This window comes from Coregonus clupeaformis, chromosome 11 (genome assembly GCF_020615455.1).
Source record: "Coregonus clupeaformis isolate EN_2021a chromosome 11, ASM2061545v1, whole genome shotgun sequence".
Classification (NCBI taxonomy): domain Eukaryota; kingdom Metazoa; phylum Chordata; class Actinopteri; order Salmoniformes; family Salmonidae; genus Coregonus; species Coregonus clupeaformis.
The window spans coordinates 32,124,782-32,147,404 of record NC_059202.1 but is presented as its reverse complement, the minus strand read 5'-3'; the positions used below and the strand labels follow the sequence as shown (position 1 = coordinate 32,147,404).

Sequence of the window (22,623 nt, the reverse complement as noted above, 5' to 3'; positions counted from 1 at the left end):
TATTTCACAGTCATATGGCTAAATAAAAGTTAAGGAAGTGAGTACATTACCTCTGTGATGTGTGCTTTTCTAGCAGAAAAATCTGAGAGAGAGAGAGAGAGAGCATTAGACCTATGAGGGATTCCATTAGTTCAAATAATTAGTGTTAGAAGGAACAAAGAGAAATCCCATAGGGTACACATTATGTAATAACAGTGTCAAATAACAATGGGGGGCAGGTAGTGGAAGGAACGGTTACCAAATCAATATACCATCCCTATTCTTCCTGGTAGTCAATACCATCCATCCCCAGTCTAGCATTTCTAGTATTCCATAAAGCCATGTGATGTGAAAACAGAGCAATGTAAACAACAAAGGAAGTAATCAGTGAGCTCTGCTGTCCTGTTCTCTTCAGCCAGACTCAAATAGATCCATAATTGTAGCTAATTTCTCCACTCACTTAGAATAATGAAGGAGTAGACTAAGAGGGGAGCTTACATAGCACAACACACTGCTACTGGGATGATTGAACATCAGATGCCAGGGGGCTGAGTCATTTAAAACTGACCAACATTGTTATTATTAGGCTTGTCTATTTATAAAATGATTAACACAGACAGTAAATATGCAATTGGAATGACCTATAAAAATACATTTTGAATGAGAATGTGTTATACACCAGCTGTGCAAAGGGAGTAGGCTATGTGATGACAGAAGGATGTGAAGGGGAGAAGCTGTATGTTCTATGAATTAGTGTTTTTCTCCTTCAAGCTGCAGTGCTAAAGCCTGCCTGCCACCAGTGGATGCAGGTTAGCGTTCATTGTCATGAATCTTGCCCTGGAGGCAGCTCTGCAGATTGGTCACTAGCTGGAACAGCCACAAAGTCATAAAATCTGATTTTAAACCTAACATTAACCACACTGCTAACCCTAATGCCTAACCCTAACCTTAAATTAAGACCAAAAATCAAAATTGTTGTTTTCATGAATGTTTTTACAATATAGCCAATTCTGACTTTGCAGCTGGCCCATCTAGTGGAAATCACTCAGTTCTCTCTCCAGGGCAAGATTCATGACAATAAATGTCAACCTGCCCAGTGCAGGCCCATGCGATTGAGCTCGAGAAAAGCCAGTTCGCCACCCCTCCTCCCTCCCCTCCCTCTCCTCTCCTCCAGCTCTCTCCCTCTCACTCGCTCCCTCTGTCACACACAGATTTGCTGAGGGTAGAGCAAGCCAAAACGTGCCGATGCAAAAAATGAGTGAGTTAATAAAGTCGCATACAAACATGTCTTTTTTTTGCTTTCTTGAGTAAGGCCTCTGGCCTCTTTCTAGAGCTTTGACCTGAAGATCACTGATGTCATGATTCACTCTTGTTTTTTTCAGAGTTCCCAGTTGTCTTGAAAGCACCACAAATCCAGAAAATGCCATTGTCATGACTGTCCTGTGAGGATCTAATGGATCAGCTTGGCAATGGTTGACAGTAACCAGGCCACTCTCACCCACAGAAGAGGGGAGGAGGGGACTGAGCCGGTTTGACAGCTCACACCCTGTCGTAAATTAAAGGAGAGGAGATCTAGGGTCTCCCTCTCCAGTATTAACCAAAGGAATGTTCTTTGTCTCCAGAGACTTTTTCCGCACAAAACTAAACAATATTTCTAAGATAAGAATGTGGGGAATGGTCAGTGGGGACCTAAAGAATAATAATGTCATATTGTTTATTATTTTGTGATGTCATTAAGAATGGTATCAAGAAAATACTGTAACTTGGAAAGTATATCCCCTTTATTTGTCAAGTTTTCATCCAATAAATTGTGTATTTAATATGAAAAATTATGAAAGTATCTTTGTTAAGATAGGAATGTGATTTTAGTTTTCTAATGAGATAATTGTTTTTCATATAAGCTTTGCACAGTAACTAGCCACGCCCCGAGTGAGCTCAGAGAGCGTGTCAGCATGACGGAACGTGTATAAAAGGATAGGTTAAGAATTAACATATCAGACCAGAAAGACGTAAGGCAGTTGCTACACGTCTGAAAATGGTTGGAACGTTGAACCTCAACACGAGGTGAAGAAGATCACCTCCCAGACTAGACCCAAACATTGCCAGGATGCAGCTGTGCGTGTAAAGTGGTTCAAACTCTGACTAACCACACGAGGCGGAGAGGAGAAAACTCTCCTCTCAGACAATCACTGGTACAGCTAAGTAGTTGTTCTGATGAAACACTCCACTACAAACCAGGACAACTAAGAAGAAGGACATTGTGACCTCTTGTGGACAACCAGAGCCTTACAAGTGAGCTGAGTGAAGACCCAGCCAAAAAAAACTTTCCCAGAGGGCTTGGGTGCGACAGAGATAGACGACGAACAAAGGCATCCACACGTAAATACATTCATGATTTCTTACTCCAAACGGGCGGTGGTTCATGTGCAAAGTATTATAATTACTTTGAGAGTGGTTTCCAAATGTATCAACGATAAGTGTCTCTTTCTCTTTGTTAGAAACGGCGACAGTGAAATGCGGTAGGCGAAGTCACACGCAGGACACGGAGCTACTGGAAATCGTACTTTAATAAAAGTCGGCAGTGAAAATGAACAGTCTCCAAACAACGGAGAAAACGAACAACCGGTACACTGTCGATGACACAAAACAATAACACACAACACACAATGCACGACAGAGGGTTAAATAGGGAATACAATACAACATAATGGGGAACAGGTGTACAGAATCAGACACAACAAGTCAAACACCGAAACATAGATCGGTGGCAGCTAGTACTCTGGGGACGACGAACGCCGAAGCCTGCCCGAGCAGGGAGGAGGAGCAGCCTCGGCTGAATCCGTGACACTCTTTGTCTATCTCTCTCTCGCTCTCTCTACCCCTCCCTCTTTTGGTAAACAAGCAGTCATGTTGTTGTTAGTCCGCTAGGGACTTTTTCTCATGTATTAAGTGTGTATGTTAATTCTGTGTTATTATTTAGTTAACTAGTAAATAAATAATTAAACCAATTTGTGTAGTACTGAATCATAAGTAAAGCTGGGGTTTTTGCAGATCCAAGAAGGTTGCGACCGTTCAGAATGATATGATAAGAGGTTATTAATTAATACATTGACTGTTTTATGGATGTGATAGGTAAAGACCTTTAGAGTTTAATTAGGGAGATGGTAACTCTTTAAACAACTTCTTCCGTGGTGCCCCAAATCCTAATGAGTTAATTGTTACATGATTCATTTAAATTGGGTAATAATTAAACATAGTTAGTTGATTCGATAAATAACAGTCATCAAATTAATGAAAGTCACGTCACAACACCAGACTTCGATGACAAAGTTTGATGACAATTTTGCCCACAAGGACCGCCGCGCCACCGTCCTGTTCAAGTGAGCACAGCACAACAAAGTGAGTCCAAAAATGTCTTGTATGTTGCTGCATAAATAACGTAATATGCCAGGGAGATACGTAAACTGTAGCTAAGAAAGTAATACTAAGTGTATGTTGTGTAGTAAGCAGTTAGTAGCCCATGTGCCTCACCCTAATAATGTGGTCCCTTTCCCCCTCATAACTTAGTCTACTGTTCTGACTTGGTGGTGCACATGTATCCTATAGCCTGTTTTAGAGAAATGTCATCATCGAATATTGTAAGAGCTTTCATTGTCTGCTTATATGTCCCCTTTATTTATCCTACGGTTCTGACTTGGTGTACAGGGAGAATAATGTAAGAACGGCCCATGTTCTGAATTCTGTCGCTGTACATTTCAAAAGTGCTGAACAAATAGTTATATTGACTACGTCCGTCTTAGCTCGCTCATTAATGTCTTAATCGAAATTACAGATTGCCTCTTATCCGCTCATCGTGCCCTTATGTCATAGTTTGTACATCTCAATAATCAGTAGAAACCACATTTGTTTAATCAAGTCAGCCATATCAGCGTGTCAGCCATATCAGCTCCGCTGATAGCCAGGTGTAGCGGTGGTAAGGATTCACTCCATGGTGCTGAAAAGAAAGCTCTGCTGTTGGGACAGCTTTATGTAGGCCCTAACAGTTTGTGGGCACTGTTTATCACCGTTATAGTGCAATTAATGTATTGTTTAGTGTTGTGTTGTGGCTTTGCTGGCATTCATCAACAAAAACAAATGTGGAGTTTGCCCCACCAAGATTTACATGCTAAAATCGCCACTGCATGTGTTGTTATTACGCTACAGGTGTTGTTATTACGCTACAGGTGTTGTTATTACGCTACAGGTGTTGTTATTACGCTACAGGTGTTGTTATTACGCTGCAGGTGTTGTTATTACGCTACAGGTGTTGTTATTACGCTACAGGTGTTCTTATTATGCTACAGGTGTTGTTATTACGCTACAGGTGTTGTTATTACGCTACAGGTGTTCTTATTATGCTACAGGTGTTGTTATTACGCTACAGGTGTTCTTATTACGCTACAGGTGTTGTTATTACGCTACAGGTGTTCTTATTATGCTACAGGTGTTGTTATTACGCTACAGGTGTTCTTATTATGCTACAGGTGTTCTTATTACGCTACAGGTGTTGTTATTACGCTACAGGTGTTGTTATTACGCTACAGGTGTTGTTATTACGCTACAGGTGTTGTTATTACGCTACAGGTGTTGTTATTACGCTGCAGGTGTTGTTATTACGCTACAGGTGTTGTTATTACGCTGCAGGTGTTGTTATTACGCTACAGGTGTTGTTATTACGCTGCAGGTGTTGTTATTACGCTACAGGTGTTGTTATTACGCTGCAGGTGTTGTTATTACGCTACAGGTGTTGTTATTACGCTACAGGTGTTGTTATTACGCTACAGGTGTTGTTATTACGCTGCAGGTGTTGTTATTACGCTACAGGTGTTGTTATTACGCTACAGGTGTTCTTATTATGCTACAGGTGTTGTTATTACGCTACAGGTGTTCTTATTACGCTACAGGTGTTCTTATTACGCTACAGGTGTTCTTATTATGCTACAGGTTTCCAGGCATTTCTCTGTGAACCCTCCCTCTGATCATCGCCGCCATAAAGGTCTGTCTCTGAGAGGTCGTAGCCTATATGCATTTGCTACACGCTTCCCTGGCTCCTTTCCGTTTTATTTCCTTCAAATGGCATGGTGGTGAAAGGAGAACTTTGGTCCATTTTCCAGTTCTTTGAGAGTATGATTGCGTCATTGTGTGAAGAAGCCCTTGAAACCTACATGGCAGATATGGAGCTGGAGTGGTTTCCAATGGGATCTGTCACTCACTTCCAAGGTGCTCCTGACCTAGGGAGGGAATGAGATATATATATATATTGTCGTGACGTGCCTTTCATTATTTATCAAATAATTACCTACTATGTTAAATTGTTACTAGATTAAATTAATCATGTAACAATTAACTCATTAGGAATTTGGGGCACCACGGGAAAAGTTGTTTAACGAGTTACCATTTCCCGAATTAACTCTAAAGACATCTTGATATCTCTTATCATTTAACAGTCATTTATTAATCATTTACCTCATATCAGTCTCATTCTGAAAGTCATAGGCTCTTTAAGTCTGCACAAACCTGGGTCTTTTTTGTCTCAATTTGTAAGTCGCTCTGGATAAGAGCGTCTGCTAAATGACGAAAATGTAAATGTAAATGTCTTACTGATCATTCCGTACCACACAAACTGATTTAATTATTTATTTACTAACTAATTAAAAATTATAACACAAGATACAAACACGTACACGGTATAGGTAGGATTAGAAACTTAATACAATGAAAACGAGTCCCTAGTGGACTAACACAATATGACACTTGTTACAAAATATGGTTATTTAAAGAGAGAGAGAGTGCGAGAGAAAACACTTGGATACACATGGACCTATACTCATAGTAATCCTAATAAATTTGTCCGAAACAAATGGGATCCCCGCTGAAAAAGTTTTAATACCACTGGTCTAGTCAGTGAACCGTGTCGATAACATGGCAGAACCAGTTAGGACCAGTTAGACCATTCGGAAAGTATTCAGACCCCTTCCCTTTTTCCACATTTTGTTACGTTACAGCCTTATTCTAAAATGGATTTTTAAAAATCCTCATCAATCTTCACACAATACCCCATAAAATACAGAAATACCTTATTTACATGTATTCAGACCCTTTGCTATGAGACTCGAAATTGAGCTCAGGTGCATCCTGTTTCCATTGATCATCCTTGAGATGTTTCTACAACTTGATTGGAGTCCACATGTGGTAAATTCAATTGATTTGGAAAGGCACACACCTGTCTATATAAGGTCCCACAGTTGACAGTGCTTGTCAGAGCAAAAACCAAGCCATTGAAGGTCCCCAAGCACACAGTGGCCTCCATCATTCTTAAATAGAAGAAGTTTGGAACCACCAAGACTCTTCCTAGAGCTGGAAAACTGAGCAATCGGGGGAGAAGGGCCTTGGTCAGGGAGGTGTTCACTATGACAGAGCTCCAAAGTTCCTCTGTGGAGATGGGAGAACCTTCCAGAAGGACAACCATCTCTGCAGCACCCCACCAATCAGGCCAATATTGGTAGAGTGGCCAGATGGAAGTCACTCCTCATTAAAAGGCACATGACAGCCCGTTTGGAGTTTGCCAAAAGGCACCTGAAGGACTCTCAGACCATGAGAAATACGATTCTCTGGTCTGATGAAACCAAGATTGAACTCTTTGGCTTGAATGCCAAGCGTCACGTCTGGAGGAAACCTGGCACCATCCCTACGGTGAAGCATGGTGGTGGCAGCATCATGCTGTTGGGATGTTTTTCAGCGGCAGGGACTGGAAGACTAGTCAGGATCGAGGGAAAGATGAATGGAGCAAAGTACAGAGAGTCCTTGATGAAAACCTGCTCCAGAGCGCTCAGGACCTCAACAGGACAACAACCCTAAGCACACAGCCAAGGCAACGCAGGAGTGGCTTCAGGACAAGTCTCTGAATGTCCTTGAGTGGCCTAGCCAGAGCCCGGACAAGAACACGATCGAACATCTCTGGAGAGACCTGAAAATAGCTTGCAGCGACGCTCCCCATCCAACCTGACAGAGCTTGAGAGGATCTGCAGAGAAGAATGGGAGAAACTCCCCAAATACAGGTGTGCCAAGCTTGTAGCGTCATACCCAAGAAGAGTCGAGGCTGTAATCGCTGCCAAAGGTGTTTCAACAAATACTGAGTAAAGGGTCTGAATACTTAAGTTAATATGATATCAGTTTTTAATTTTTAATACATTTTCAAACATTTCTAGATACCTGTTTTTACTTTGTCATTATGGGGTATTGTGTGTAGATTGATGAGGAAAAAACCCAATATAATCAATTTCAGAATAAGGCTGTAACGTAACAAAATGTGGAAAAAGTCAAGTGGTCTGAATACTTTCTGAATGCACTGTAGTACAGCCACCAAAGCTGTACAGGGAGAATAAAAGAAATATAGCCTACTCATCACAATAAATACCAAGCACTCCTGGAAAGTGCTAAGCAGACCAGGTAATCTGTTAACTTTTTTTACGACACAAAGCCATTAGCAGTAAGTCCATTAGTAGTGGATGACACGCTCTCTCTCTCTCTCTAAGGGCTTTATTGGCATGGGAAACGTATGTTAACATTGCCAAAGCAAGTGAAGTAGATAGTAAACAAAAGTGAAATAAACAATAAATATTAACAGTAAACATTACACTCAGAAGTTCCAAAAGAATAAAGACATTTCAAATGTCATATTATGTATATATACAGTGTTGTAACAATGTGCAAATAGTTAAAGTACAAATGGGTTGTATTTACAATGGTGTTTGTTCTTCACTGGTTGCCCTTTTCTTGTGGCAACAGGTCACAAATCTTGCAGCTGTGATGGCACACTGTGGTTTTTCACCCAGTAGATAAGGGAGTTTATCAAAATTGGGTTTGTTTTCTAATTCTTTGTGGATCGCTGTAATCTGAGGGAAATATGTGTCTCTAATATGGTCATACATTTGGCAGGAGGTTAGGAAGTGCAGCTCAGTTTCCACCTCATTTTGTGGGCAGTGTGCACATAGCCTGTCTTCTCTTGAGAGCCAGGTCTGCCTACGGCTGCCTTTCTCAATAGCAAGGCTATGCTCACTGAGTCTGTACATAGTCAAAGCTTTCCTTAAGTTTGGGTCAGTCACAGTGGTCAGGTATTCTGCCACTGTGTATTCTCTGTTTAGGGCCAAATAGCATTACATTTTAGTCATTTAGCAGACGCTCTTATCCAGAGCGACTTACAGTTTTATTTTTCATACTGGCCCCCCGTGGGAATTGAACCCACAACCCTGGTGTTGCAACGCCATGCTCTACCAACTGAGCTACATCCCTGCTGGCCATTCCCTCCCCTACCCTGGACGGCGCAGGGCCAATTATGCGCCGCCTCATGGGTCTCCCGGTCACGGCCGACTACGACAGAGTTTGCGCTGTTTTTTTCTTTGTTCTTTCCAATGTGTCAAGTAATTCTCTTTTTGTTTTCTCATGATTTGGTTGGGTCTAATTGTGTTGTTGTTGTTGTCCTATCTCTCTCTCTCTCTCTCACTCTCCCTCCCTCCCTCTCTCTCTCTCTCTCTCTCTCGCTCGCTCTCCCTCCCTCCCTCCCTCCCTCCGGCTCATTTCCATGTGCGTCAGTCACCTCCCTCAGGGTCACTCGCTCAGGGCCCCCTGGCCATCAGCTAAATGAGTTCTCTCTCACCCAAGTGTCTGAACTTAACAGACCAGGGGAAAATTAACGAGCTTACTGTGTGTGATAGTTCAGCTTCACCTTACTGGCGTACCTCTCCCTATCACACGCTTAAACTGATGGATAAATGTTTATTTACCTATTCTTGCTATGGGTTTGCAGTATGGAGAATTTATATGGTAAATTGCAGACAACATCTCACTCACATCTAATGTGTTAGTCACAACTATTCCTCTAGTCTAGAACACCTGGCCCTTCTCTCTCAGACGTCAATGGGAGATGTCTGTATTGTACTGTAGAGCCGGCTGTTGGCATTCTCATGCGATCATCCTCACAAACAAAGCCAAATCATCCCAGATGCAACTGCACAAGCTCCCCTTCTCCTCTCCCCATTCCTTGGTTTCCATGGCTCCCCAATTGAGGTCAACTGGCTTTTTATGAGTATGCACGTGTGCCTGGAATCAACAGACACATGCTGCCTTCCTTCCACACACAGGAGCAAACAGAGATCATAGCCAATCCAGACTAAATAAAGACAAAACAATAAACAAAATTACCTTGTCCTGTGGTGGATCAAAAAAGAGGAGAGAGGGGATAGCCGAACCAGACGTAACACTGTGACCTCGCCTCACTTTGTCGCTATATAAGCCAAACTGTGATATTTTTAGATGCTGCTATGATTGAAACAACTCGATTGAGTGCATCTGCGTCATATGTTCTGAGTGCTGATTATCCATGTGTCAGTCTGACCTAGTTCAGATCAATGGGATGGGTCCCCAGAGGTGCTTAAAGACTGTCGGCTGGGTCTCGCAGGTTGCTGTAACAATTGATCGGGTTGATTTTCTTCAGAACAACCTAGACAAGCCTGTTTCGTTTATTGGGTCTTAAGAGTGCACCTGGAATGACCTTCTGGCTCTGAAATCAATGAATGAAAGAGAATAACTCAATAAAGAGTTTAATACAGAGAAAGATACTTAACTAAAACTGCATTAATATGTGCCTTTCAGCTGCAATTAAAGTTAGGCCAAAACAATAGCAGGGCAACAGAATTAGGTTGGGAGAAGAACTAGGCCTGTATGTTGTTGAGTATTGAATCTATGGAAGGTAATGGGCCAGCGCAAACACCTAATTGGTCTCTTTCTAAATTACAAGTCGCCCTCTCCTTCCCTCCTTCTCTGTTTTTGGCTTCGGCCAAAGTCGGGATGGAAAGTTGCGGCAGTGAGGTAATTGACACTGTCTGCTCCAGTGCGACCAAGTTGTCGGATTTCACCCATTCCTCCCCAACCAAGACTACTGAGTGACCACACTCATAATTAAGGAACCATCAAATGTACTAATGCTAAGCCGTTTAAAGGCTTTACACATTCCTGGCAATTACAGGACCTGTCAGAGTATTACCCTGTATTACCCACACGCCAACAGAAGGCATACCAGTAACCCACAGACAGAGCATTGGTGGACTAGCACCCCAAAAAACATCTTAAATTGGCAAGCCACACCACAGCTTAAAACCGCCAAACACAATTAATTCTAGCATTGAAATGGTAGTCTAGTCAACATAACCACTTAGTGAAACAAAATTTGCAGTGTATAGCTGGCAGTCAGTGGATACAGCGTGTGCCTGGGGGGAGAAATGCTTTTCATGAAGTCAACTGAGGCTCCATTTTGATCAATAGCGGGTCTGAGTTAAAAAAAAGTATCAGTCATTCAATTCAGCTGGCTAGAACATCCCATTGAGACATGTGGGTGGGCTGAGCTGCTGCTCAATGAAGTCTGCCAGCACAGTCATCTTAATGGAGCCTTCTGAAAGCGATTGCATTTATTTGAAGGGCCACCAAACATACAATGTAGAAAGAGTTGAGGTCAATTCCTTTTAAATTCTGTCAATTCAGGGAGTGAAAGAAACAACTAATTTTAATTTAATTTCAATTCACTTCCTGGATTGACAGATATATATTTTTTGTCAATACGTAGAATGTAGCGATGGTGTAGCAATGGAGTTATCGGCCCAGGGGGGAAACTGCTAAAGTGACCTGAATGATTCATCATACTCACCCCTATAATACGTTTTTTAGAAGCATACTGAACCTTGGCAAGACGGAGCTGCTCTTCCTCCCGGGGAAGGACTGCCCGTTCCATGATCTCGCCATCACGGTTGACAACTCCGTTGTGTCCTCCTCCCAGAGTGCGAAGAGCCTTGGCGTGATCCTGGACAACACCCTGTCGTTCTCCGCTAACATCAAGGCGGTGACCCGATCCTGCAGGTTCATGCTCTACAACATTCGGAGAGTACGACCCTGCCTTACACAGGAAGCGGCACAGGTCCTAATCCAGGCACTTGTCATCTCCCGTCTGGATTACTGCAACTCGCTGTTGGCTGGGCTCCCTGCCTGTGCCATTAAACCCCTACAACTCATCCAGAATGCCGCAGCCAGTCTGGTGTTCAACCTTCCCAAGTTCTCTCACGTCACCCCGCTCCTCCGCACACTCCACTGGCTTCCAGTTGAAGCTCGCATCTGTTACAAGACCATGGTGCTTGCCTATGGAGCTGTGAGGGGAACAGCACCTCTGTACCTTCAGGCTCTGATCAGTCCCTACACCCAAACGAGGGCATTGCGTTCATCCACCTCTGGCCTGCTGGCTCCCCTTCCTCTGCGGAAGCATAGTTCCCGCTCAGCCCAGTCAAAACTGTTCGCTGCTCTGGCACCCCAATGGTGGAACAAGCTCCCTCACGACGCCAGGACAGCGGAGTCACTCACCACCTTCCGGAGACATTTGAAACCCCACCTCTTTAAGGAATACCTGGGATAGGATAAAGTAATCCTTCTACCCCCCCGCCCCCCCCCTAAAAATAAATACATAAATAAAATAAAGAAAAACAAAACAAACAAACAAAAAATTGTAAAGTGGTTATCCCACTGGCTATAGGGTGAATGCACCAATTTGTAAGTCGCTCTGGATAAGAGCGTCTGCTAAATGACGTAAATGTAAATGTAAATGATATTGGTTTATGGTGTCTTCGTTCCATAATGAAGCTTCAGAATAGACAGACACTAGTCTAGGCAACATGGTGTCCCAGTCACAGTCACTCTCAATGAGTAATACCACAAATAGAAGAACAATGAGACAGATATTTCACCGGATGTATAAATGTGAAGCATCCGCTTGGCATTTCCACTCACTACCACATATGGTAGTGAGAGGAAGCCCTCTGGCCGGCAGTGGGAGAAGATGGAACGAGATGGATTTTGGCCGACATTCTGCACATTTTCTCATTGATAAAACATTTGATCTCAATACAGTTTTCTGTTCCCAAACTATTATGTTATGAACAGAGTGGACTAAGTTTTGTAGACTTTACCCTTTGCAGAAGTTTTTTAAAATTGCATTGTTTAGAAGGAGTGCGAAGGCGAATGTAGTTATTGCAAACGCACACTTCACAGAGGAGGTGTTCCCTAACGAAAATATGCAGATACATGCTAGAACGCGCCAATAGGATCTCGCTAGCTCATGCTTGGCTCTGCCCACCTCCTTGCTTGTTCTGCCCACTATGACTCATTTGTTCCCATTGGAAACGACAGGCTGTGGTCTATCTTGGTTTTGTTATACAAATATTTGGTAATACTGTAATCCCCTATCCAGCCTAACTGTGCCAGGACATACTAGTCTTGTCAGGACAGGTGGGTGTTGTTGCCTTCGAAAGCAGAACAATAACAATATAATGAAACTGAGGTTGGAACCTGGTGTATTGGCACCGACTACCATTGCAAACACAAAACTTTTGTGGTCTTTCCTATCCATGAAAGGCAATGGCTGCATGCTCACTACTGCTTCTCTAACTTCTCAATTTTTTTAAAGACCGATCCATTGAGACCAGATGGCAAAAGTGCTTAATACATTTAATATCAAAACCACGACCCAAACTGAACTCAGTTATTGAGATGGAAATTCAAAGCAAAGGATTTAATGGTATCTTTATTAAAACCATGTCCACTCTGCTGACTGCTGGGGTCTCATTGACTGTAGACTGATAGACTCAAAACCTCCACCGACCCTCATGTGTCCTGACATGGCCTGGAATGCAGAGTAATTTGCGTCCACATTCAAACTTCCAAAAGGACTAATTCGAGTTAGAAAAGAGTTAGAGCACTCAACCAAAAAAGCAAAAGACGTCAGCTTGACGTCGAAACGTCAGTTACCCCTTCGCATCCTGTACAATGGATTAAAGTGAGCTAAAACAAATCAAGCTCTGCTTTTTGTATTGAGTGCTCCAACTTTTTCTTGGTAAGCCCTTCTCATTATTTTTGTCATTGTTGTTGAGCACCCCTCCTTTCCTTTGTTTGATGAAGCGCGAAGGCCCACCTGAACTCCCAACACTCAAAACAAGTAAGGACTTGATCCTCATGAAATGCAGCAGTAAAGGCCAGTCAGTCTCTCGGAGTCCATAATGCTCTGCTTCTCTTCCTTCTACATGGCTCGAACATAACCTCCTTAGGGCTATAACACTGCCTGCCTGAGTGGAGCCCTGCTGTTTCCGTCTCTGGCTCCCCTCTGACTCAATGCTGTCTCGCATCGGTCTAAATGGTTATGATGGAGATGGACCCAGCATGGCTCTGTCATTCACCCAGAAACCCTGCTCGGCTGGGACAGACAGAGACTGTGGTGTGTTGAACATCATGCTCTAGCACACAGAGATGTCAACACACATCGATTGGCTTGTTGGGATTCATCATAGCCAGTTTATCAAACCTAATGTTGTGACATTATGTGGTATTCTAATGAATAGGACTCATCTGTTCCGAGACCTACAGTAGACAGGATATGAACATCTGCAGAGAACAACGTGTCAATATTGAGACAACTAAATATGTGAGCACAAATCTAGACCATGTTGTAAAAATAAACCTCTCTTTTAGGGGCTTTGGTTTACTTTCCCACTGTCAAGTAGACAGAGGATTGTTTAGCTAGTCCTATGAGCACAAATTATTTGGCTGTGTGTGTGTCAGCATATCCTCCCTTAGGGAGATATGTGCTCCTGTAGGGCCACTGGAAGCAGAGCTGCGTCCTGCTCCTTAGGCTGAGCTAAAAACAGCTCAGACCTCCAGGCAGAGAGGAGAGGGGGAAGGGGATTACACACGCACACACTCCCTCTCTCTTATGCAGTTTCTGTTTTCATCACTTACTGGGGCCTTGGATCGGAACTGAGTGGTTATCCCTCGCTGATCCCAAAAACTGTAGAGAGTTGTTGTGAGCAGCATGAAAGTCCTTTTAGGGTGAACTTAGGGGAGCATGGCAGTTAAAGAGCATATGTAGTAGCTAGGTTCTGTTTCATTCAGTTTACACCATGAATAATCAGGGTGGTGTTGGATGAGAGCAGCACATTTTCCTCTGGTGACTAAGAGCTAATGCTCTTGTTTACCTAGACTAGAGTCTGTCTGACACAGGAGCCATTGCGTAAATGCTGTATGGGCACGACAGTAGCAGTGCACACCTTCCCAAACTCCTGGGTTAGGTTGGTCAAAACAACAATATATAATATATGCCATTTAGAGGACACTTTTATCCAAAGCGACTTACATTCATGCGTGCATACATTTTATGTATGGGTGGTCCCGGGAATCAAACCCACTACCCTGGCGTTACAAGCGCCATGCTCTACCAACTGAGCTACAAAGGACCCCATCTGGGCTCAGCAAGAGGCTGACCATAGATGGCTCAACCACAGCTTTATATGGAGGGACTAAGGTTGAATAAAGAGCTAAAACATGCCCTTCCATGTCAGAGACAAACTTGTGACTGTGTGGCTAGGTACAGTCAGATAGTCCGGCTGACACCTAACTCGAAGTCCTCCTGAATTCAGTCGGGAAAGGCTATTTTGATGTTGTCGGCACGATGCGTCGATAATGAAGGGGATGTGCTTTTTTACTGATAGAGTGGCGAGTCGTCGTCTACCGTGTCCGAAAGCGACTTTACCACACATTTTCTGGAATCAGGTTCACTCAAACATCGTTTAAAAGCTTTGTTTTAGTATTGACAGTTACTGCTGATTTCGGGATTGTATATCGATACGCTCTCCTTAAATATTTGTCATCTGATGTACTCATTTCAGTTGTTTAATCAAACTTTTCGCCACCTGCTCCTGATATCATGGCATAAAAACTAATCTGTGTCCTGAATTCTGGTGTCGAGTTAATGCAGAATTCTGCATTTTCCACGCAGAAAAAATATATAAAACGCATAAGAAATACTGTATCTTGCTGAGTTTTGTAAACGCAGATCTTAAAATGCTTCTTATTGTAATTTCTGCTCTGCATCAGACACATTTTGTGCCTTAGTTGCACTTCTCCACTCAGATGACGAATGAGTATTCTATCATCAGACAGCGCTCTGACTGATGTGTAGCTACTTTTCTGTACTTTTCTCGGTGTAGCCTACTTTTCTCAGGTAAAATGCAAGACTAACTTCAAGCAAAACATTATGAAATGTTGCTGGCTATATACTTTCTATGATAAACATTAGAAATATAATGGCCAGGCATTGTTTCTGCAAGAAAGACCTTGCTTTTTCATTGTAAGCTCATTTGTGTGGCTGCTAGCCAAATAGTGTTGCACTTCTGCTGTCATCTGATGAAAATGAAGCGATTTTCTGCAGATTTTTTTGCACTAATGTATTTTGTGTGAAGAAAAACTATAGATGCACGCCCCTGATCACTCTATTGAAGCAAAAAAAACACTTGACTTTAAATATAAAACGCAGGTGAAATGGTTTAAAAACACAGATTTTCTGATGGTCTGCGTTTTGAAAATACTAATTTCTGAACTCTAACGCGACCCCTGGAATTAGCCTAGTGCGCATGTGCACCCAGCTATATCCTGTCCCGAGCTTGAATTCGCTGGTTTTCCCTGGCTAAACTAGCTGAACTATGCTAGTTTTGGTCCTCATTGCCAAACTTCATAAATACTGCACCCTCAACTTCAAAACCTCTTTGCTAGTTATACAATCATGTAATGGAGAAATTAGCTGGAAAGAAACGTGAAAATGATTGAATGTTTTATTGAATATTCATGGCTGGTTCGAGCTATCTGTCGTGTCGTAAGACAATGGTGGCAAAGGATATTATTGATACCTAAATGCGTCAGCATGCTTCAGTTTGGCTGGCGCCTAGCCGAACAAGTGTGCTCGCATACTCCCTTAAAAGACCTTCGCTTGAAAAACTAGAAAAAGCTGCAATAGTACTGTTTGTCCATTTTAAGACGCCGTAGCCATTATACACTTCCTCAAAATAGTCAGAATTAATTTAAGATAACGCAAGAAATCTGTCATTAATTTTGACGTTTTTGCCGAGGAGATCTTAATCGCGCAATTTTACATAATTTGGTGCAGTATTTCTCAATGAAAAAATGTGCAATGACAACAAATACTTTATTGAAGAATCCCTACTGTTGACCAATCACCGACGAAGGGGCCTAGACTTCGGCTACTGACTTTGCTTGCCTTCAGAAAGAATGTTGTGTGCCTGAACAGCCGAAAAAGTCCAAAACGAACAAAAACGTCACAAAATGTAATCATAATATGCATGAACTCTTACGAACTGTTTTGGCTGGGAAGCATGCGAACGCCTTAACGTGGATCCAAGTTCAGTTTTGGCATAGGGTAAAGACGATCGCATGCTTCCAAACCAAAACAGTTCGGAACAGTTAGTGCATATATTATGATGAGATTTTGTGACGTTTTTGTTCGTTTTGGTGTTCGGCTAGGGTTTTGTCGGTTGTTCGGGCACACAACATTTTTTCTCAAGGCCAGCCAAAGTTCAGGATCCGAATTCTAAGCTCCTTCGTCTGTGATTGGTCAACTGTAGGGGTGATAAGAGTTTCTTCTTCTTGTCAATTCAGCCCGAAACTTCAAGCATCGATTGACCGAGGAGGTACAGAAGTACCTTCACCACTACGATTCTAGCCAAGCATTATATAAAGAACAGCATCTAAATGGCAATTCATGGAGGGAGATTGCGGAGACGCTGGGGTCCGACCCAACCACTTGTTCGAAAGAGTGGGGTAGGGTTCGCGCCAAATTCGTCAAGGCAAAGAAAAATAAACAAGGGAGATGCTGTTGGAAAAACTACTCCAGACAGTAGCCTTTCCACCGGTAGCGTGCCAACTGCACGCTGCCTCAAAACTTGAGGAATCTGTGGCATGTTGTTGTGTGACAAAACTGCACATTTGGCCTTTTATTGTCCCTATTATCCCTATGTAATGATAATGCTGTTCAATCAGCTTCTTGATATGCCACACCTGTCAGGTGGATGAATTATCTTGGCAAAGTAGAAATGCTCACTAACAGGGATGTACACATTTTTGCAAAACATTTGAGATTAATAAGCTTTTTGTGCATATGGATCTTTTTTCTGGGATCTTTTATTTCAGCTCATGAAATATGGGACCAACACTTTACATGTTGCGTTTATATTTTGTTCAGTATATTTTTTACACACCCTTGGTAAACAAACACTTCACAGGGTTATGAAAGTGCACAGTGATCTTGATGCTCCTTTCCAATAAATATTGAGGGTCTTATTCTGGTGATATGATGATCGATGCTTGACTGCCGTTTGACAAATACAAATATTCTTGCCCTTATTCATAATAATCTCATCATGTAGACTAGCCTACTCGCACTGTATCTGCGAGCTGTTGGCTAGAGCAATGTGCCAAGACCAGAGTAGGCACATTTGTGACAAAACTATTGGTAGAGTTGAAAATGCGATGGAAACACATTGAACTTTAGATTTTTATTCGGTACATGAAAACATAAGCGAAAAAGTACATTTTGTGTGCACTACGTCATCATGCACTGATTTTTATCTGCAACAAGTCCGTTTGGTGGAAACACACCACTGGTGGGAAAATGCGCATATTTTCTTTATGTGGATATTAGAATATTCGCATGAAAATCTGTTGCCAATTGGATGGAAACCTAGCTTGTAAAGTAGAATATTCAGTGTAGTAAATAATTGATTGAGTTAAGCTAACCTGTGTGGCCATCTGACTAAGCCAGAATTCAGATCTACTTCACTAGAGCAGGTTACGTTCTTGTGGGTCTTAGAGGTCAGTGCAGAATGGCTGCTAGTAGTCCAGCAACATAGTTGATATTAATAGCCCCCGAGGAGTTCTAGGATAATGTCTGGATTCTGACCCACAATGATGAGTGATTGAATGATACTGTCATAAATAATCCAGTGTGCCACGGTGACTTTAGCAGATGAAATGAAGTGGCGTTTGCACAGATGACTACTACTCTCAAAACATTACCCGTGTGAACTATCACCCCTCAATAACTCTCATGCTTTAGGAGAAACTGTTGCTCAATCTGTCTTCATATTTAGAGACAGGTAAAGCAGTGAAGACTTAGATAAACTCTCCTTACTCCGCCGACCTGACATGAGCACTGAAACAGAAAATTCCCAGTCTAAACACATTCACTGTGTCATGCAGACTCTGGAGGGGCTGTTTAAAGAACTTTGAAGTCCTAACATCTATGAAGTTAAAATACAGAGGCATTAGAGCGGGAGACAGAGGAGGAGATGATAAAAATAATAAAATAGAACGAACAATAATCTGGAAAAGTTTTGATTGAGGGTTTAGCGGGGACCGAGCTAGCTTCAAACAGCTCTGGATTCTCTCAGACTTTAGTAAGAGGATATGAAATGATAATAGCGCCACTCGATAGTGTGCACAGCACCTTGTAATTAGAATCAAAAGCAACCTTTGGTTTGAAAGCCCCCTGAGGGTACACAACAAGGCAGCGTGACACTGAAGTCATCAGTGTAATAAAGTCTGAACTGAAGTTGAGCTCAGTCCTCACCTGCAGACTGGCACCGACACACACAGAGTAGAAGTGATAATGATGGTGCCTCCATGGTTCTTCAATATAATACAAATTGAAAACTGGGCCTACATGAAAACCTATGGACAAGGGTGGCCAAACAAACAGCCAAAAAGGATGTTCCTATCTGGTCAATTTACCCACATACCTTAAGGCAATGCAACATCTGGATATGCAAGCAAGCACACAACTGGGGCGGCAGGTAGCTTAGTGGTTAAGAACGTTGTGCCAGTAACCGAAAGGTCGCTGGTTCTAATCCCCTAGCCGACTAGGTGAAAAATCTGTCGATGTGCCCTTGAGCAAGGCACTTAACCCTAATTGCTCCTGTAAGTCGCTCTGGATAAGAGCGTCTGCTAAATGACTAAAATGTAAATGTAACTACTACATCATAAGTACTAAGCAAATCTGACAGAAAAAGATCCGGAAGGACTCCGGTCTAAGTTCTGGCCAGCAAGTTCTGGCCTAAGTTCTGGTCGCTCCGGAGGGAGAGATCGGAAATAACACATGCAGATGGATCAATGGTAGCAGGCACACCATTGAGCCACTGTCAGGGTTTCTGACAGCAGCAGCCTACAGAGGAGAACGGAGAGGGAGAGATAAGGAAAAAGGGATGGATGCTGAGGAACAAGTGGCTGAGTCAAGGAATTCACTGACTCACAAGGGAGAGGAGAGGTGTGGTACAAGTGTGGACTCTAAGGCTGGGGGAAGGAGAGAACCAAGGAGAGGAGAGGATGAGGGCAGGAGAGGACCAAGGAGAGGAGAGGATGAGGGCAGGAGAGGACCAAGGAGAGGAGAGGATGAGGCCAGGAGAGGACCAATGAGAGGAGAGGATGAGGGCAGGAGAGGACCAAGGAGAGGAGAGGATGAGGGCAGGAGAGGACCAAGGAGAGGAGGTAGGGCATGCCTAAGTGAGATGAATTATGTCAACCTGACAGGGGGATTGTTCATTGATCTAAAGAGAAGAATTCCAGTTGCTTGAGTGTGAAGGACAGAATGGAACAAAATGGTGAGATGGTTATTTCACGAGCAACAGTTACTCCCAAACCATATTCTCACTAAGAAACGTGATGATCTCATGTAGAATTAACACTCAACATATAGGCAGAAACTCAAACAGGAAGTACCCATGCTAAGGACTATTCAACGCTGGTCTGACCAATCGGAATCCAAGCTTCAAGATTGTTTTGATCACGCGGATCACGCGGATCATTCTGGGTAGCTTGCGAAAATAATTTAGACTAAATAGACTGAAATGGTGACTGAGTTTATCAGTATATAGGAGATGTTGTGCCCACTATGACTATTAAAACCTACCCTAACCAGAAACTGTGGATAGATGTCAGCATTCGCGCAAAACTGAAAGTGCGAACCACCGCATTTAACCATGGCAAGGTGACTGGGAATATGGCAGAATACAAACAGTGTAGCTACTCACCCCGCAAGGCAATTAAACTGGCAAAACATCAGTATAGAGACAAAGTGGAGTCGCAATTCAACGGCTCAGACATGAGACGTATGTGGCAGGGTCTACAGACAATCACGGACTACAAAAGGAAAACCAGCCACGTCACCGACACCGACGTCTTGCTTCCGGACAAGCTAAACACCTTCTTCGCCCGCTTTGAGGATAACACAGTGCCACCGACGCGGCCCACTACCAAGGACTGTGGGCTCTCCTTCCGCAAAATACAGGTTTACGCAGACACACTCCAGGGCACAAAACAGGCGCACTGGAAAATACAAGGCACACAGGAAATACTCCCGTCGATACAAAATACACAAGCTCCACCGAGCTTCACTAACCTCCACAAATAAACAATCACCCACATAGACAAGGAAGCAGAGGGAACACTTATACATCATACTCTATCATACATCCTGAGTACGAAGAACGTGAAGGAAGACGCACTGTCCCGGCTGTATGACACAGAGGAGAGGCCCATTGACAACACCCCCATACTGCCGGCCTCCTGCATTGTGGCGCCGGTAGTATGGGCGATGGACGCGGATATAGCGTTTATAACATTAATGTGCACTACAGTTGTTTTATTACCCTTTAAAAAACTACTACTACTAGAACGCCTTCCAGACCTTGGATGTGAACTGGGGACCTCGGTCAGACACTATATCCTCTGGTACCCCGTAGTGCCGGAAGACGTGTGTAAACAGGGCCTCCGCAGTTTGCAGAGCGGGGAGGAAGGAGGCGGCTATAAGCGTCCACAACGACCAGGATGGGTGTTACCTTGGGAGAGGGGGATCAGTTGAAAATCAACATGGCATATAGAGCAGCATTCGATCCCTCTCCACCTCAGCCAGACACGTACGTGCCTGCTCTTATCCGTGATCATCTGATCTACTGGGCACACCACTTCCTCTGGTCACCCAGGTATCGGCCGGACGCGCGTGCCTGACCGGATAATACTGGGCCTACCTTGGCTAAGGACGTGAGGGTGTATGTCTCCTCCTGCTCAGTGTGCGCCCAAGTAAGGCACCTAGGCACCCCCAGCTGGTAAGTTACAACCTTTACCAGTTCCACAACGACCATGGTCTCACCTAAGTGTTGATTTTCTAACTGATCTTCCCCTCTCCCAAGGTAACACCACCATCCTGGTCGTTGTGGACCGCTTTTCTAAAGCCTGCCGCCTCCTTCCTCTGCCCGGCTCTGCAAACTGCGGAGGTCCTGTTTACACACGTCTTCCGGCACTACGGGGTACCAGAGGATATAGTGTCTGACCGAGGTCCCCAGTTCACATCCAAGGTCTGGAAGGCGTTCATGGAACGTCTGGGGGTCTCGGTCAGCCTGACCTCTGGGTTCCACCCCGAGAGTAATGGGCAGGTGGAATGGGTAAATCAGGACGTGGGTAGGTTCCTGCGGTCCTACTTCCAGGACCGGCCGGGGGAGTGGTCGGTGTTCTTGCCATTGGCAGAATATGCCCAGAACTCTCTCCGCCACTCCTCCACTAACCTAACGCCTTTCCAGTGTGTTCTAGGTTACCAACCGGTTCTGGCACCGTGGCACCAGAGCCAGACCGAGGCTCCTGCGGTGGATGACTGGTTTCGGCGCGCGGAAGAGACGTGGTTCACCTCCAACGCGCCGTGCGTCGTCAGAAGGCCAACGCTGATCACCACCGCAGTGAGGCCCCAGTCTTTGTACCGGGGGATCGGGTCTGGCTCTCGACTCGGAATCTGCCCCTCTGCCTGCCCTGCCGGAAGCTGAGCCCGCGGTTTGTGGGGCCGTTCAAAGTCCTGAGGAGAGTCAACGAGGTCACTTATAGGTTATTACTTCCCTGATTACCGTATTAACCCCTTGTTTCATGTGTCTCTCCTCAGGCCGGTGGTAGCTGGTCCGCTCCAGGAGTCTGAGGTGCGGGAGGTCCCTACACCTCCTCTGGACATCGAGGGGGCCCCGGCGTACTCTGTCCGTTCCATCATGGATTCGCGGCGTCGGGTGGGGGGCCTTCAGTACCTCGTGGAGTGGGAGGGGTACGGTCCGGAGGAACGGTGCTGGGTCCCGGTGAGGGATATCCTCGATCCCTCCATGTTACAGGATTTCCACCGTCGCCATCCGGCTCGCCCTGCTCCGCATCCTCCTGGCCGTCCCCGAGGCCGGGGTCGGCACGCGTCAAGGGGGGGTACTGTCACGACTTCCGCCGAGGCTACCTCCCCTCCTTGTTCGGGCAGGTTTCGGCATTCGGCGTCACCGGCTTACTAGCAACTGTCGATCCATTTATCATCACTCCATTTGTCTTGTCTTCAATCACACACACACCTGGTCCTTATTCCTCATTAGTCATCGTATAAGTGTTCCCTCTGCTTCCTTGTCTGTGTGGGTGATTGTTTATTTGTGGAGGTTAGTGAAGCTCGGTGGAACTCGTGTATTTTGTATTGACGGGAGTATTTCCCGTGTGCCTTGTATTTTCCAGTGCGCCTGTTTTGTGCCCTGGAGTGTGTTTGACGAATTTCTGCGTAAACCTGTATTTTGCGGATTAAAGCCTGTTATTCTGTGATTTACCCTCCTGCGCCTGACTCCTTCAACACCACCTCTTCACAAATTGTCCTATTAACAATCAACCATATTA

General features: G+C 44.1%; 1 protein-coding gene across 5 annotated transcripts in view; it reads right to left on the bottom strand.

Annotated features, from left to right (window-relative positions):
• LOC121576787 (phosphatidylinositol 4-phosphate 5-kinase type-1 gamma) overlaps positions 1–22,623 on the bottom strand; it is a 66,794-nt gene that overhangs the window by 36,884 nt on the left and 7,287 nt on the right. For all 5 annotated transcript variants that reach the window (XM_041890252.1, XM_041890254.1, XM_041890255.1 and 2 more), the window contains exon 2: positions 51–82. In XM_041890252.1, the coding sequence (XP_041746186.1) occupies positions 51–82 (32 nt within the window). The remainder of the gene's footprint in view (positions 1–50; positions 83–22,623) is intronic.